Raw genomic sequence first — 18,036 nt, forward strand, 5'->3', positions numbered from 1 at the left:
TTGGTTCAATGGATGTACCAATTCAAAGAACGGTGCAACTAGATTTATTCCATACCTATCTAACTTAACCAATCATCAACAACTCAGCATTGGCGTCAATCATAAGAGGTAGGCAGAGGAAGGCAAGGAACCTCTAGACTTCCCTTCCCCCTTTCTAGGTCTTTACAGATACATTCTTTTAGGTATTTTCTTTGAGAAATGATTTATTGGTATTTTTCGTCAACAAATTGTACAAAACGATCATACATCTTGCCCCTCTAAGTTTTACTGAATTAACGCCCCTGCGGTCGAAGTGTTTATAGTTAACAGTTAGCAATTATAGTCCTCGCTCTCACTCCGTACGATTAGACTTGATTGTTTCAATCCATCTCCCAAAATAAGAAATAGCTAACAGAAAATTGATCATCAAAATCTGCCGAAAAATTTAATACAGAGTAGAAAATAGAACTGAAAAAAAAAAGATTGCAAAAGACTTTAGAATGTCAACAGCAGAAGAAAAGTCCACAAAAAGGAAAAAAACTGCACACTACATTGACACCACAAGTAATAGGCATTTGAATGATGGATAACCCTTATATTATTGCCCAATGCAGAGGAAAGACAACCAAAAGCGAACACAATACCCATAAATTGGTCAAGGGCTAACTAATTCTAGTTCACGAGTAACGATTAATAGATATAAATATTGGACAAAACTAAATAAAAAATAGTGTAGGATCCTAAGCAAGAGAATCTATTAACGGACCATAATATTAGCTAAACAATACTTTGAATTGAGTAAATATAATATAAGCTGCTCCAAAAGTTATAACCGTTTTAATGTCATATGTTTTTGTAGCTCGATATCTCAATAAACATTTAGTCTCTAATTGTGTCATCGTGATATAGAATTTATTAATCAATTGAACAATACTGTTTGTGTTTTCAAAATTAAAATTTTTGGCTCCTTTTCAGCTTATTAATATATGCAGTCGTTCAGCAGTTTTCGCCAATTTTCTATCTACGAATTCAAATTCAAGCAAAGCACTGCCAAAGCATCCCAAAGACTTAACAAGGCATTTGACTAAGATAGTGTTAAGTGTTAGTGTTAATGATCAGCCCCGAAGTTGTTGACCTATAGCAATTCAGGACAAAGATTTGACGACCCTAGCCGATAATGACCCATCACAAACGATGCGTGGGATGGTGGAAGACCTTCGGGTCAGCTCCAATGTGGTTTTTGATGGTTTAAAACGTCTTACAAAGGTCAAAAAGCTTGAAAAGTGGGTTACCCACGATTTGAACAATGAAGCAGAAGTTGTCACGTTTCTAGTAGTCCCCGAAGCCGTGCCAGAATTAATTATTTTCTGAGATTACTGAGAGGAAATCATATGGCAAAACTCACTATTCAATGGCACTTGCAAAAATTTTTGATTCCCCTCAAAATGTTTTTGAATTTATTCGTCTGCTATGAACTTTAGATTATCTTTCCTCTTCACTAGAATATAATAATTTCTAACTAAAATTATTTTTAACTAGTCCTGATATTCTTCGAGTATCTTCTTTTGGTTGAACAAATATACGTAAAATATTCACCTAACTTCGAGGAACAAAAGCATTCAACCCGCCGGCCTTCTTTCAAAACTTTTGTTACATTATTCCTAAGTGAAAGGATTCAATCGTGAGGCAATGAGAAACAATAGTCACTGTAGCGTAGACAGTGAGATGAAAAGTATCAACCTCCTTACTATGTAGATTAATTGATTATCTAAGTTCTAATGTTGTTCTCTACTTTCATACATTTTTTTTCATATTTGATATCCATTCATTTTTACTATTATATTCATTTTAGTCCATCCTTAGGTTTTACGCCAAGGTTTAACTTTTGCATCTACCCCTACAGAGGCAATTGTTGTAGAAAAACAACACTGTACTTTTCGAGCTTAGACTGCTATCTTGTTTTAAAAAATATTGCTTTTAGCGGCATATTTTGATGGTGCAGAAACATGGCAGTCTATTGATGCATTCGGGGAGTTGCTTGTGACATGTGGCCTAAGCAGTGAGTCACCAAATCAAGGGATAAGAAAAACGAATGAAAAGGTAGGCATATTCTAAAGCTAGAAACTGGAAATAAAACGAAAAGGTGGGAGACTCCTTGCATATCCTATGAGTATAAGATATACACTATTTTGAATTACTGTAGATGAAATTCATGATGTGTGCGAGAATTTGGATCAGCAGCAAGATACATTTCCTTGCGTTGTAAAAATACAGCATCGGACGATCAATGGCTCAAAATTGTGAAACAAACAACTAAATAAGACAAATAAAAAGAATGAAGAAAACAGTATAATTTTACATCAGCTATTATGTAGCAGGGGTCCCTCCTACATAGTAGCTCAAACCACCCGTCAGGGGTGGTGGATCACTGAATAGTCAGGGTGTGTCATATGCCTAATTTTTGTTTTCTTTCTAGATGGCGGAATCTTACGACAGATTAAGAAAACAAGCTGAAAATCGCCAAATTGTCGCAGAAGAGGCAGCCAAGTATATTTGTGAGATGTTGTCGGACTTGTCAGATGATGATGACGACGATGATCCAGACTTTCTGTCTCCAGAAAATCTTATCAATGATCCTAATCCAGAATTGTTGCCTCTACTGGACAATCTCCACTTCTTTTTGGAAAAGGATAACGCGGGGACTAGCAGTGAACCCAGCGACGATGACTGGGGGAAACTCCACCCTCTAGTCAGCAACAGCAACTGGTAGCAGCAAGTACTGAAAAATCAAAAAGTAATCGAAAGTCCAAGAAAAATTCGGCTGGAGACAAGTAGAGATAGAAAAAGTTGATCTGTCTTGGAAAATAAAGCCTCGCCAAGTTCCAGGCATCTTGGAGACTCCAAATACTTCCAAAAATTCTTTGACAATGAACATCTTGAGCTGATAGTTCAACAAAGTAACGTCTTTGCACTTCAAACTGAGGGATGCAACCTCTGCCTCACTGTCGAAGAGCTAAAAGTTTTCATGAGCATTATTCTATTATTAGGGGTGATAAAAGTTCCCTGTTATCGAAAGCATTAGGAAGCAGCTACCAGATACCCTGCAATTGCCGACAAGATGGGCCGGCAAAGGTTTGACAAAATCAAACGTTTTCTTCATTTCAACGGCAACGAAAAAGCTAAGAAAACATGGAGAACAAGGATTTGACAAGCTATGCAAGATTCGACCCATCCCAAGTCATATCGGTTCCAAGTTTCTCGAAGTCAGCCCGAGGAACACCATTCCATTGACGACCAAATAATTTCTTTCAAGGGGCGAAGCAACTTGAGACAATATCTACCAAAAAAGCAGACGAAGTGGGTAATAAAAGTGTTCACAAGAGCTGGTGAGTCATGTTTTGTATATGATTTTGAAGTTTATGAAGGCAAGGGCACTCTTGTTGAAGATGACATAGAACCAGATCCTGGATTTGGAGACAACACAGTTTTACGTCTGCCAGAGAAAATGATCTACAAGATTTACTTTGACAACTGGTTTTCGAGCTTGAAACTAATGAATTTGCTCAAAATTAAAGGATTCCCTTGTATTGGTACGTTGAACAAAGAGCGACTGAAAGGGCTGCCCGCTCCTCAGGAACTTCCGATTACAAGACTGGCTTTCATTCTGGCGTCATTGCAGAGAAATGGTTAAATAACAACACGGTTTGCTTGGCTTCGACGTATGCAGGAATAACGCCAAAGGATAGGTGCAGACGCTGGAACGTTACAATACTTTAAAAGTGAAAAAAAACTGACAAAACTGTCCTCTTAATGTTTTTTTTTAAAGGGACCTTAAATGGCAACATCATCACTTTCGTCCGTTTTGCATCCTCACTGCCCTGACATCATCTGATCAAACAGCCTCCTTTTCTTTGATATATGATTATGGGTCATGATGAAACCGAGAGTTACTGTTCTTATGAGAGAACTCAAAACCCACATTCACACAACTGAGTGGGGTAGCTGATCAACAGGCAGCACCTGAGATTACAGCCTTTTCTTCAGCCCCAAGTAGTTACATTTATATTTTTAGAGGAGTATTCATTAAAAAATATTATTCCTGGCGAATCCTCTTTATCATAAAGTGCTGGAACCCACTGGACCAAAGCAATAAATAAAATTAAAATAAATAGTAATTAATTAGGATCTTACCAAAATACAAATAATTTGCATATAAGCAACCTAATAGTAGACCTATAATGTAAATATAATCTTTTACTTTACTATAAAAATATTTTATAGTAATTAAGGAGTAAAATTCCAATTTACAGCATTATCAAATACATAGTTTTAATATATTCCTTCAGTTGAAGAGATACTAGAAGTTGAATCCTCTCTCATATTGATAGGAAGAACCGCTCACGTGAATGAGGCCCTAAAAATACAAATTTGAAAGTTTCCGGAGCCCCTTCCCCAAAATTCAATCAGTGACCCACTCCCTACAGTTATGTTCCACGAATATGATGACCAAGGACAGTGAAAGTGAATTTGAGCGGGTTGTTTGAAGAGGTTAAATGGACACTTTACACAATCGTAATATCTTAAAAATTAGGAAAAATGGGGATAATCAGTTTGTACTGAAAAAGACCTTCTAATGCAGTTATACAGTTTTAGGTAATAGCTTTGGTGCCAAATCAAAAAAAAAAGAAGAAAAAAGCGAAACAAAGGACGAGATAAAAAGCAAAGTGTGAAATTTAACAGAAAGGAAGATGCTCTTTGCTAAAGATACACATGTCTAAACACGTAAGGAATTTCTTTTTTCTAACAAGAAAAATAAGGCAAGGTTCATCCGCATGTTTGGTTAAAACTTATGGGAAAGGGTGACTTTAACTTATTCACGCAAGAGGCAACTAAAATGTGAAGATCGTCAAAATGCTGATGAGAAGTCTCTGTAATCTGTATCTGTAAGCTTTTACTCGCAGTGCGTCTATCATGAACTCCAAAATTGGAGTGAAAATAGCAGTCTTGACCCTCCTCAGTGGGGATTCAGGTACAAAGAAATAGTCTTGGCTTCGACGATGACTGATGTGTCTCTTCCTCCATTGCGGCTTCTCAAAGTTCTAAAGTCCTCCTGTAAGCCGAATAGCTGTGATTCAGAAAGATGCTCATGCAAAAAGTCAGGTCCGGATTGTTCTAGGCAAATCATAGAGAAGCATCTTCTACAAGAATACTATGGAAGTTTACTTCCATGGCATTCTTGGCATTCACCAAATGTCATGGATGTCAAGATCAAAAGAAGGTCATGGCATTCTTGGCATTCATGGCATTCACCAAATGTCAAGGATGTCAAGACTAAAAGAAGGTCTTGAGATCCTCAAAATGTGTGCATCTTCGAGACTTGCCACCATATGTGTATCTGTAAACTTTTACTCGCAGTGCGTCTATCATAAACTCCGAAATTGGAGGAAAATAGGAGTCTCAACCCTCTTCAGTGGGGATTCAGGTACAAAGAAATAGTCTTGGCTTCTACGATGCTGATGTGTCTCTTCCTCCATTGCGGCTTCTCAAAGTTCTAAAGTCCTCCCGTAAGCCGAACAGCTGTGATTCACAAAGATGCATATGTAAAAAGTCAGGCCCGGATTGTTCTAGGCAAATCACGGAAAAGCATCTTCTTCAAGAATGCCATGGAAGCTGAAGACGATGAGTCTGGCTTTAATGCCGATGATTTTTAAAAGTTTACTCTTTTTATGTTCAAAATAGTGAAAATAATTGAAACCAAAAGATTTTTCTGAACTTGGGGTTTCAGCAAAAAGTAGCCGATTCTAGAGAAGAAGCATGTACTTTATATTCTGTCAAATTGCAATTGCAGATATTTTGCATGTTATAAGTCCTTTTTTTTCAAAATGATGTATTTTGTTAATTATTAAACTTTACTCCACTCACTCAAAACTCCATGGGGAAATTAAAAACAAAACTCTGCACGACACGAAATAAACCCTTTTTTTACCTTCATTCCTGCTTTCTTCAACCTCGATAGCCCCATAGAAGACATGTCCTATGAATATCACGAAAGAAGTATTTTAGATTTTTGCCCCCTCTTGCGCACTTCAAGGGCAAATTTAATTCATTTTGCCTCGGGGTAGCGATGCCAATTTTTGATATGTTAATAAGCGCGTTTTTCTCTATTGAATGGCAATAAAACCATTTCTGTCGCAACTTTTTCAAGGTCTACCCTTTTTTGTCGTAAATTTATTATACTATTAGCGCAATTGCCTAAAAAATATCTATTACCTATTATAGCGAATTGAGAAAATCAATGTCGTCTTTTAAACCTTAATTAAATTAAAAAAAACATTTTTTTAACTGAAAGTAAGGATCAAAACTTAAAAAAAAACAGAAATTATTACGTAGGATATGCGGGAGGCTGCCCTTTCTTCAATCCCCCACTTTTTGCGCTAATTTTTTTTAATGCTTTAAAAAAGCATCTAATTACTAGTTTAACGACTTTTGTGTTACAGGATTTATTCTTAAAGGATTGGGACAGAAAGTAAAACTTTAGCATAAAGAGCAAGAAATTAAGAAAGGGGAAGGACCCCTAATATATGGAATGCAATAACATTGTTGTAATAACAAATTGGTAGGTAGTAATAACAAATTGCAATTACAATTTGAATAAGAATCTCAAGAGTTTTTTTTGGAAGGGTAAGCCCCCCATCGATCAAAAACCATTCAAAGGTGTATTGGATGGGTGGTTGGGTAATTGCTTTATAATAAAATGAATAAAAACATCACTTACGCAAAATAAGTCCCTTTGCCAAGGTTAAACAAATCAGTTTCCGGAAAATTTTCTTTTCCTTTCAAATTGTCATAAAGACGTACCTGCGATTTCTCAGGAACAACTTAAGAGTATTAAGGTAAAACTTCATTTGAGTCTTGAAGGGGAGGATGAACAAGATCAAAATTCAAAAGACACTAGCTGAATCCAGGCTGTAGAAAGTACGTATCTACTATCTACAATATTTCAAGAGCAACTAAAGGTATTAAGTTGAAACTTTCAGTACGCTTTAAACAAAGTCCAAAGACACCATGTGCATCTAAATTGTAAAAAAGGTGCATTGGCAATATCTCAATAACAGGCTATCAATTTGAAATTATGGAAAATATTGAGGGGGATATTGGTTCACGACCCCCTAGGGTAACAAGTTGAAACCTTCAGAACATTTTCTTAGGAAGGATGACGGACTAAACAAAAAGGTAGTACGTGCATCGAGGCCCTCTAAAGGGCGTACCTGCAATATCAGGAACGGCTAAGGGTATTAAACAGAAACTTTCAAGGCAGATTAGGGTGGATAGGGAACTAAATCAGAAGGCATGATGTACATCCATGTTGTCATTATGGTGTTAATAATATTGTTGTTATTGCATTCGCTATGCATTCAAGTGAATACAGTGGATTAAAAAAGTTTGAAAACATAGTTATGAGTAAAGATTGCTTTGATGTATTGCCATTCTATGTAGCCGTCTCGAAATGGGCACAAGAACATATAGCTGAATCAGAAAAGTTCTATTCGTTTCACCCTTCTGTCCCTGTTGGGCAGCAGACCCTAACAGACAAAGACATGCCAGTCCCATCCAAAAAATTAACCAAAATAGCTCAAGAAGAAGTAGAAGATCCAAATCAGTCACAAAAGCAATCAGCTTCAGCTTCAACTTCTGTGGATTATGATACCATAAGGGTAGACGATCAGAAAGACTCTTTCCAGCACAGAGTGGCAAACGAGTTAAGCACAAATATTGAAACTATTGAAATATTGAAACACAAATATTGAATATTGAAACACCCCCCCCCCCAAACGACGCCTCTGCTTTCCACCATTTCGCGTTGAAGGCGTTGGTTTAGAAATTTGGGAAGGGGTTCATAAAAAATTCCATTCAATTTAGTTTGAAGAGCCCCGATTTGTTCAATATACAAACAATAAGGTTGGCATGTGTAATTATTATCCATGGAAGCTTACACCCCAGGATAGGCTTAGTCATAGGTATATATTTTGTGGGAGGGGTTTTCTTTAAAAAAAAACTTAATAATTATTAAGTATTAAGAGAGAAATGTTCCTCATGAAGCCTGTTTGAAGAAGTTTTCTCAAAAGCAAAGTTTGACCGTGAAAAGTAAAGAAAAACTATATGAATGTAAAGAATGCAAAAAAAGATTCCATTACAATTCAAAATTGAATATGCACATGAGAATCCAGAATGGAGAAAACCCCTATGAATGTGAACTATGCCAAAAAAAGTTTTCTCACAAGCAAAATTTGACTGTGCATATGAGAACCCATAATGGAGAAAAATCTTATGAATGTGAACTATGCCTAAGGCAGTTTTCTCAAAACCTAGGTTTTATTGCACATATGAGAACCCACAATTGAGAAAAACTATACGAATGTAAAGAATGCAAAAAGAGGTTCCATGACAATTCAAAATTGAGTGTTCATATGATAATCAACAATGGAGAAAAACCCCTATGAATGTGAATTATGCCTAAGGAGTTTTCTCAAAAGTCTAGTCTAATCAAACTAGTCCTTCCCCTTTCTTAATTTCTTGCTCTTTATGCTAAAGTTTTACCGAGAAGGGGGATTTTTGTTGACACAGAACGCGGGAGGCGGGGTCGAAGGGGTGAATATTGACCGGGGAAAAGGGGAGTTGTTCGAGGGTTATGAAGGGCATTGTTAGCAAAACGCAAGGTAATTTTTGCTCTCCTTTCCTTAAGGGTGACAAGGTTAGCTCTTCTAAGAAGGGAAATATAAGGTACTTTACCGTCATTGAAGATAATTCTTAGGCACCTTTTTTGTACTGCTTCTATCCTGTCCGACAATTCAATTGAAATGCCAGGATGCCAAACAGGACAGGCGTACTCAAGGGTTGGGCGTACAAATGACAGAAAAATCCTCAAACAGTGCGATTTAGGGCATTTAAATTTGTTAAGGAGTTTAAGGAGGGAAAATGCGGCATTTGCACGCTTTAAGATGTCATTAATATGACAATCCCATTTTAAGTCGCTAGAGATAGTAACGCCCAGTAATTTCATAGTGGTAACGGACATTTCAAGGGGTATTGGACAAAAGAAAGAAGGATGAGTTTTAAGGAAATTAATAGTAAGAACAGTTGACTTTAAAGGGTTGACATTCATATCATCAGTGAGAGCTTCGGCTGATATGGATTCCAAGATGTATATTGGGCTGCTTTTGGAATTTTCGGAACATGTCTCTAAGACAGTTAGATCATCAACGAATTTCCATCTATTTGGAAAATAAAGACCAAGGCTATTTATCATTGTGAGGAATAAAATTAGACCTAAGAGGGCTCCTTGGGGCACACCATTATCAATTGGGAGGGATCAGAATATACATCCAGGTATTTCACGACTTGCGTTCTGTTAGAGAGGAAAGATGCAATTATTCTAATTAAATAAGGGCCAACTTGAAAGTCATTAGATAGCTTTTCTAATGGTATATTGTGGTTGATTAAATCAAAAGCTTTTTGCAAGTCAACAGCAATAACATTGAGCCAGGTATTGGGTTTTTCGAGTGTGTTGCATATTGTGTCCATAAGGTGAACAAGATAGTGGGTAGTAGATGTAGAGCGTAGGTTTCGGAATTGTCATTGGTCAACATTTGGGATTATTTTTACTTTCAACCACTCAGCTAAAAAGCTTTCATATAACTTCGAAAAAACTGGAGTAAGAGTAATGGGACGGACACCATTAAAATCTTGATTATAACCTTCCTTTTTTACTGGAGTAATAAAACCTAATTTCCAACAATTTGGAAATTTACCAGTATATGTAATTTCATTCAAAAGTAAGGACAAAGGCTATGAGAGGTTGTCGGCAAAGGCTTTAATTAGTACAATCGGAATGTCTAATGGACATGTACTACACTTTTTAATGTTCTTAATTTTTGCCTCCACATCCGAGGGCGAAATAAAGGGAAAATTGAGAGAGCACAAATCATAAGGAGTGTCAAAAGAAAGGGGAGGGAGATTCTGAACTATGGAAGAAAGAAACCTGTTCAGATCATTGGCTGTAACCGAAGGGTCTTCTTGGAAATGGAAGTCTATATTATTATGTGTTTTCCCACAAATTTTCTTTATTCTATTATACCATTGTTTTGGCTTTGAAGAAAATAAATCCTGGACTTTGCATTTGTAATATGAGGAAGCAGATTTACGTATTTATTTTTTCATATGTTTACGCAGAGAGTTCGCTTCGGATGTTTTACCACTCTTTAGTAGATTCAATTTAATTCTAATTAGTTTTTTCAATTGGCTAGTAATGTATGGTTTGTCATTAGAACACGTTTTTACTTTTATCACAGGGAAGGAATTTATGTATTTTGTTTTAATCAGATTTTGGAATTCGGAGACTTTAAAATTAATATCATTTTTTCCTTTGAGGGCCAGCCAGTTTTCATTGGTAATCCAAGATCCAAATGTGTAAAGGCCATCATTAGAAATTGGGCGATAAGAGAACTCAGTAACAGAAAAAGTATGATTAAAGCTATTGAGAGGCTTCGTTAATAAACAAAAATGGTAACTTCCTCCTAACGGGGGCAAGGGGACAGGAGGGGTATAGAAAGCCTGCATATTGGTGCAAATCAAATCAAGGGTTGAATTTTCTTTTGTTGTTGGTATTTTTACTATTTGTTTTAAGTTTAGGGAACTACAAAGGGGTTTAACTTTAAATCATTAGCATCACCTACTAAGAAAATACCGGCGTTCGGGAATTTGCATAGGACAAAGTCGGCACTACTATGCAGTTGTTGGTAGAATCGCTGTCTTTGTGCAGCGTTTTGATTTGGGGAAAAATAGAAGCAGCAAAACACAATCAAATAAAAGGGGCTTGGTAAAACTTTGGGTCTTACACTTGCCCAAATGATTTCATCGTAATCTGAAAGATTTGGGGTCTGAATTGATTTAGGAAAGAGATAATTATTTATATATGATAGTATTCCATCTCCCTTTTTATATAAGGATTGATCATGGGGACGATGTTTTATGAATTGGGAGCAGCTATTAATTTTCAATAAATCAGGGCTCTGGGCTTGGACCTCAGTTACGGCACTTACATCAATTTTGTGTACTTGACAGAGGGCCTCTAGCTCGATCAATTTGTCGAAATTCAGGCTTTCAGCGTTCGTAACAAGCAACTTTGGGAAAGTAAAACGGTTACTAAAGAGGGCAGTTTTTTGTTTGTTAATTGTAGGAGGCAATGGGGGGTGGGAGGACCGTGGATCTGGGAGAGGAGAGGCATCTTTTTCGGGATGAAGGCTGGGATTCGTTTGAGAAGCAGGATTAAAAGGCGGGGCTGGACCGGGCTTGAGAGAAAAGGAGGACAACGGGCAAATTACGGGGATATTATTAAGAAGGGATTTGGGGTGACTTAACCTAGAACTAACACACTGGTTTACACTAGAGTCACATAATTCGATGCTTCCATAACCCGAATGGATGGAAGTAGTGTCTTCTTTGTGGTGATAGAATACGGTGGGGGGTCTTAAATTCCCCGGAATAAGCGGGTGGTGGTGCTTCAATGGACACTGGTGTGTTACATGACAGGCTCGGTGACTCTCGTTTTTTGACAGAGTTTTCTTGGCACTGTTGGAGGGGGGAGAATTTGTTTTCGTTGAGCTGAACTGCTTGTAGTATCTCACTGACCTTTGATGTAATGGTGGGAAGGTTTGATGTAAATCGTTTTTTGACAGGTTCAAACTGATGAGAGAAGGAACTGGAGGGCGTGCTGACTGTGGGTTTAAATTTTTTTCCGCACTATTTAAGGGCTTTTTAAGATATTTGTATCCATATTTTAAGTGGATTTGACTGCATTCACCGAAGCAAAGCCCAATTCTAAAGCTGTCACAAACCCTGGAATGCAAGAGTTTGCACCCAGGGACACTACATTCATTCTTCAAATAATAATTCTTGCACAAATGAAGGTATTTAAATGACTCTTCCTTCTTCCTTCTTGGTCAATTTCAGACTGAACTTGACCTTGAACACTTGCGCCTGAGAGGGGATTAAAACCAAGACAGTTTAATCCTTTAAACAAACAAATTTGTCTTTTTATCTTAGTTGAACCGGAAATCACTGGATTCGTATCTATAATTTTGTCGTTGACCTTGTCTTCTGTTAAATTTTGATTTTTTATGATGTTATCAGGAGCGACATTAGCATCAATAAGTCTTGTTTTAATATTGGTTTAAAAAAAAAATTGGGGATTTCTCCTTTTCCTGGATTGGAAAAGACTGGGGGTTACCATCTCTAACTCTTTTTGAAGTGGTTAGGGTGGACATTTCTATAATAACATTTTCAAGCTCACTCATCAATGATAATAACCGCTGCATTGGAGGGAGGAGGTTTCTTGTTTTAGGTGCAGTAGGGACATTGTTTAACAAGTTGGACTGGCAGGAAGCACAGGTCTTGAATACTGTAGCCTGGTCAGGGGTTTGGCAACTGAAATTAGCTGATTTTGAAGCAAAACTGTTTTGGCAAGACATTTTGAATGCGGTTGAGGGGGAACTTCCCTGGGGATTGAAAAGAGTTGGGAAAGAACTCAATTTGAGGGACAGAAATAATGGTTACCTCAATCCCTTTAAAACGTTTACGAGTTCATTTCCCAAGGGGTGGCGTGGGGGTGTCTTAAGGGTAGACGGAGTCTTATGAATGTGAACTATGCCAAAAAAAGTTTTCTCAAAAGATAAATTTGAAAAGGCATATGGGAACCCACAAAAGAACCCAAAGCGGAGAAAACCAAAATTCAAAAGTGGAGAAAACCGTTCATGCTGCAAGTGAGCCTAGGAATAATAAAATTTTGAAGCATTTTTGGAAAGTATAATTATTTAAACTTGTTACTCGAATTATTTATGATTACATTTAGGAATACAATTCAAAATCGTTCATGTAAAATCATTTTCTTTGCCTTTTGATCATACAAATTGCAAAATTTGCGTGATTTAGAAATCTGGTTGTTCTTTTAAAGGTCTAGTTCTATGATAAAATTTCATCTGCCTTATTGGGTTAAAATAGTCGCTAGAAATCTACTCCATTGGAATCTACTGATTGATGTTATCAAACAATTCGTGGTAACGAGCTGCAAGTAAGGAGCAATGCGGCTCAGTAGTAACCGAAACTCTAAGAAACAGAGTCTTGATAACAATGGATACATCAAAAGAATCAAATTTCAATGCTCACTCAAAATATTTAAAATCATCAGGTTTCATGTTACCTATCAAATGTTACGATCCTGAGAAATATTGCCTAAGTTAAAAAAAAAAAAGGAAACACCCACAAAACATTAAGTGATCCTAATGAAAATCCCATCATCTAATTCAGCATATCAGAGAACCTAATTGTAGAGGTTTCAAGTTCCTAAATACAAAAATGGGGAATTTTGCATTTTCTTTTCCAGAAGCAAGATAACGGATGTGTATTTTTTTTTTTTTTTTTTTTTTGTGTGTTTTTCCCAGGGGTGATCGTATCGAACCTGTGATCTTAGAAGATCAGGGAGGGCTCATCTTATCGGAAATCAAAGTTCTAATGCCCTTTTTAAGTAATCAAAAATATTGGGGGGGGGGGGCAGCTAGTCCCCTTCTCACGCCCCTTTTTCCCTCAAATTCGTCCGATCAAAATTTTGAGATAGCCCTTTTGTTCAGCTCAGTCGAAAGATCTAATAACTTTTTCTTTGATGATGACTTGACCCCCCCCCCACGGCCCCGGGAGGAAAGACTGTAAGCTATGAACTTTGCCCATTGTTTACACCTAGTATTGGCTATTGGGAAGTATACAGATATTTCCCGAGGGGAAGGGGAAAACATTTCAAGGTATTGAAGAGGGGGCAACCCCTTTCATATACGTAATAATTCCTGTTCGGTTTAAATTTTAATATTGCTCCTTAATTTCAGTTGGAAAAACTTGTTTTTTTATTCAATTCGATAAGGATCAATTCGTTAAAACTTGCAGAAAATAATGGTTCTATGCATCTTATGAGACACATTTTTAGATCATTGTGCCAGTTTGTGCCAGGATTAAAAATTGTTGAAAAGTTTCAAAAAGTTACGAACAGAAATTACAATAAATAGCCGAGTCAAAATGAAAACGACAAGAAATGAACATGAGTACGTCGTCTCAAGACCAGAACATAATTTACACTTTACTGAAAACAAAAAATATTTAAAATTTTCCCTCTATTTTTACTTTAATAAATAAAAAATATTCTGACTTAAAGAAATAAACATCAGTATATGGGTTTTAAACTGACAATCCATGTTCATTTGATTTTTTTTTTTTTTTTAGTAAAGTGTAAATTACGTTCTGGTCTCCTCCTCTATATGAATCCGTCAGGCCCGTCCCCTTCTTTATCAAACATAAAGCATTTTCACTACTATTCCTAGCTGCGTTTATAACTTTCAGACACCATTACTGACTTAACAAATTATTTTCCTAAAATTAATCTATCCATCTTCTACATTGTCAAATTTTAACCTCTCTAGTTTAGTGTTTAACTGTTCCTGGAAAGTTTGTCTCAAACTCCTAGCTTGGAGTCTACCAGCGTCGAGAAACAAACAGAGGGTTATTATGAATGATCTTGGCAGTTACCCCATGATATTGCCTCACGTTTGTAGAATTGTGAAGAACTGAGTTCTGGGGTTCAGTTGCACGGGGGTTCAGTAGCATGAGGGTTCAGTTGCCCCGGGTTCAGTTGTACAGGGTTCAGTTAAATGGTTTTGATTGGCACAAGGGTTCAGTTTCAAGGGGGTCAAGTTGCACGGGGGTTCCGTTGTACGAGGGTTTAGTTATATGAGAATTCAGTTAAAGGGCTCAGTTGCTTGCGGTTCAGTTACACGGGGGTTTAGTTGAAATGGAGCCAAAAATAGCGGAAATGGCGGTCAGAGCTAGAAAAAATCACTGAGGAACAATGGCAGATCGAGAGGGACGGGGGACACCCCAACCCACACCTCAAGATTTTTCTGGCGCCGATTCCTTCCTTTTTTCAGTTTTTCACCTTTTTTAAAAATAAATTTGTTAATTTGGTCAATTATTGGTGCCCTTGTCACACTGCCGCTCCCCCTCCAAAATTATGCTCTAGATCCACCCTGCGGAGGAAAGATGTTTTCTGAAACCCTTTCGAGGAAATCTGGTTTAAAACTGCTGTTTATTTTTCAGTATAACAGTTACCCTTAAAACAAAGCATAATAAAATATATTTTCGGTATCAGGAATTACGTTGATGGGCTTCATACGATTAAAGACAGTGCACTCACAAAGACAGTGAGCTGGGTTGTCAGCTGACCTGATAATAAAACAGTAATTTATAAGGAATCTTAAGACATCCAGAAGCTTTACTGGTGGAGGCAGAATGGCTAAATTTAAGCACGATTTTTGGGGTATGTCGCGTCTTGCTTGCATTGAAATAAACAATCTCATGGAGGAACTTGCAGGAAAGGAATACTAGACTAGTTAGCAACGCAAAAAAATGAGGCTGTCGAGGCAAAAAAGGGACCAAAAATATACATTGCCTGTCATAGAAATGCTTCGAAGATTGTAAAATTTATTCGAAAACTGTGAAGAATTAAGGAGTATAGTGAATGGAATAATGGCTCCCTTAGAATCAAACACGAAAGAAGCAATTATTTAGGGTGTGGTCAACAAGTTAAAAAAGATTATGTTTTCAGAAAGAAATCATAAGTAACCCATATGACAGCCAAGAGAGCTGACCCATCGAACATCAAGCACATAGATCCCATTCTAATCTTCCAAAGGTTTTTGGTTGTTGCAAAACGCCCAATCATGCCAGAAAGAGGCTGCTTCAAACACAAATTATATGCTGTTCCTTCCATGGGCGCCCATATGGGGGGGCAGGGGGGGCTCTTGCCCCCCCTGGCTGACTGATGCTGCCGTGTTTTTATATTTTTGTTCTGAGATTTCTATTATATAGCATTAAAAGTAGCAATTAGACGTAGTTTGCCCCCCCTGGAATTCAGCTTATGGGCGCCCATGGTTCCTTCGCCACATTTTGACAACGATGGGAACAAGAGGAGACCAAACAAGCCTGATTTTGGGAAAGCTGTTCATGAAGCTGAAGCTTAGAAAGACATACATAACCTGTGCTCAAATAGGGAAGAACTAATAGGACCACACCTTAACGATTTGAATGGTGGAGTTCTTCATCATAGGCTACAGTGGAAGATTGGAAGCAGCTTTTCAATGAAAAGCTAAAGAGATCATGGAAAACTAAACATAGCACAAAAGTTAAATTGATAACATATTTAAGCTGCCGAATAAACTGAAAACACAGGATTTGTGTCATCCCCTGGTAAAATCCCAAATAAAAGTGGGTATAGTTAAATCTTTTCCTTATTTTACCATATAACTTCCTTCAAACTAGGCTCTCCTATAACTTAAGGTCCATTCAGAAAACCATTTCCTTAGCATCATTATATATTTATTGTAATATAAGGTTAACTCATTTAGTGTGTAACATCACGAATTCTTGTGCAAAAAGTGCCGCTCATTTATGTTTGCGTACTTGAATTCGCTATACAAGGTTTCATCAAAATCACGTACTCTAGATCTAGACTAAACTCAGAGGTTAAGCTAAGAGGTGACTTAGTTGGGAGTTCTCCAGCCTATTTAGCCCAAATTTGAAACTTCCGAATTGGCCATACAAGATTTCATCAAAATCGCATACTCTGGATCTAGACTAAGCTGTAGCAAGGAATTTTCTATTTCATCTTCTGTTTACAATTTTTGTTTGTTCAAGTTTTCTTAATCTTTTCTTCTTAAAAATACAGACGAATGCGCAGATACGTCAAAAAGTCTTCTGTTAAGAGCGCATAACTGATACGTCAATTACGCTTACAACAGAATGAAAATATTGCAAGTTGAGTCAAAACGGTTTCGACTTGCATGGGAATGCGATACATTGCGATACAAAACGGTTTCAACCTATAATATTATATGGAAATACTAAAACGGAGTCCAGATTCAGAAAGAGCACAAAATTTCACACTAGATGGCACTGATAGCTCAATTTCGCCAATCCCACATCCAGGCGACGCATTGTGTCGTCGTGTATACCAAACGATAGAAAATTTAGTAAACTTTTGAACAATATTATTTGCATTTTCTAAATTTAAATTTTTTTTGTTCCTTTTCAGCTCATTAACATATACTGTCGTTCAGCAGTTTTCGGCACTATTTTTTTTTCTACGAATTCAAATTCAAGCAAAGCACTCCAAAGCATCCCAAAGAATTAACAAGGCATTTGGTTACAATAGTTTTAATGAACACACTGGTGAATGTTGGTTTGCAAAATTTCGTTCCAGGGATTTTAGTCTAGAAGATGAGCCCCGAAGTCTTCGACCTATAGCAATTCAGGACGAAGATTTGAGGACCCTAACCGAGACTGACGCATCACAAACGAAGCGTGGGATGAATATTATTATATATATCGATAAATAAAAAAAGGAGCATAATTTTTTATTTTTTCAGATGATAATTTAATACTCTTTAGAGAAGATTTGTCAAATATAAATTGGTCAGTAATTTTGGATGAAAAAGATATAATATTGCTTTTCGTGCATTTCATGCAATAGTTATTGATAAGTAAAAAAAGATGCGAAGAAATGTATACACGACGTTCAAGAAAAGATTCTTCAAGAAGACCTTGGATTTCGTTTGGTTTATTAAAATGTGTTAATGAAAAAATGCGCTTGTGGCTCCGTTCTAAGAAACATCCATCAATACATATATTAAATGAGTACAGCCAGTATAAAAATTATATTGAATAGGGTTCTAGGAAAAGCTAAAGAAAATTATTATTGTAAAAAATTTGCTGATTGTGATAATAATGGGCAAAAAGTTTGGTGTTTAATAAAAAGGGTCATTAGCCCAAATTCTACGGGATCTTCTATACCTACTAAAATTTTACCTTAGGGTCGGGAAGTAAGTGATAGCTTGGAGGTGGCAGGGGTTTTAATAGAGTTTTTTGGTGTGATAGATGAAGAAACGATTAATACAGTACCCAATA

General features: G+C 36.9%; 2 protein-coding genes across 3 annotated transcripts in view; one reads left to right on the forward strand and one right to left on the reverse strand.

Annotated features, from left to right (window-relative positions):
• Positions 1-18,036, reverse strand: part of NELF-B (negative elongation factor B) — a 93,993-nt gene that overhangs the window by 11,114 nt on the left and 64,843 nt on the right. The gene's annotated exons all lie outside the window — the stretch shown is intronic.
• Positions 1,961-17,539, forward strand: LOC148939963 (histone-lysine N-methyltransferase SETMAR-like). 2 transcript variants are annotated; one of them, XR_016143431.1, is made up of 2 exons: positions 1,961-2,079; positions 17,165-17,539. XR_016143431.1 is itself a non-coding variant. In XM_089105721.1 (2 exons), the coding sequence occupies exons 1-2, from the start codon at positions 6,561-6,563 to the stop codon at positions 17,466-17,468; spliced, it is 339 nt and encodes a 112-aa protein (XP_088961847.1). In that variant the 5' UTR covers positions 6,488-6,560; the 3' UTR covers positions 17,469-17,539. The 2 variants fall into 2 exon arrangements, 1 of the variants encoding a protein (XP_088961847.1); XM_089105721.1 differs by lacking the exon at positions 1,961-2,079 and adding an exon at positions 6,488-6,595.

Source organism: Artemia sp. Qi Xiang Cuo, chromosome 20 (genome assembly GCF_049724085.1).
Source record: "Artemia sp. Qi Xiang Cuo chromosome 20, ASM4972408v1, whole genome shotgun sequence".
Lineage (NCBI taxonomy): Eukaryota > Metazoa > Arthropoda > Branchiopoda > Anostraca > Artemiidae > Artemia > Artemia sp. Qi Xiang Cuo.

What these genes read in the sequence shown, in the direction of transcription:
- LOC148939963 (XM_089105721.1), top strand. Translation starts at nt 6,561, where the DNA reads ATGGAATGCAATAACATTGTTGTAATAACAAATTG. An exon ending in ATTGTTGTAATAACAAATTG is followed by an intron (nt 6,596 to 17,164) that starts GTAGGTAGTAAT and finishes GTTCCTTTTCAG; the next exon opens with CTCATTAACATATACTGTCG.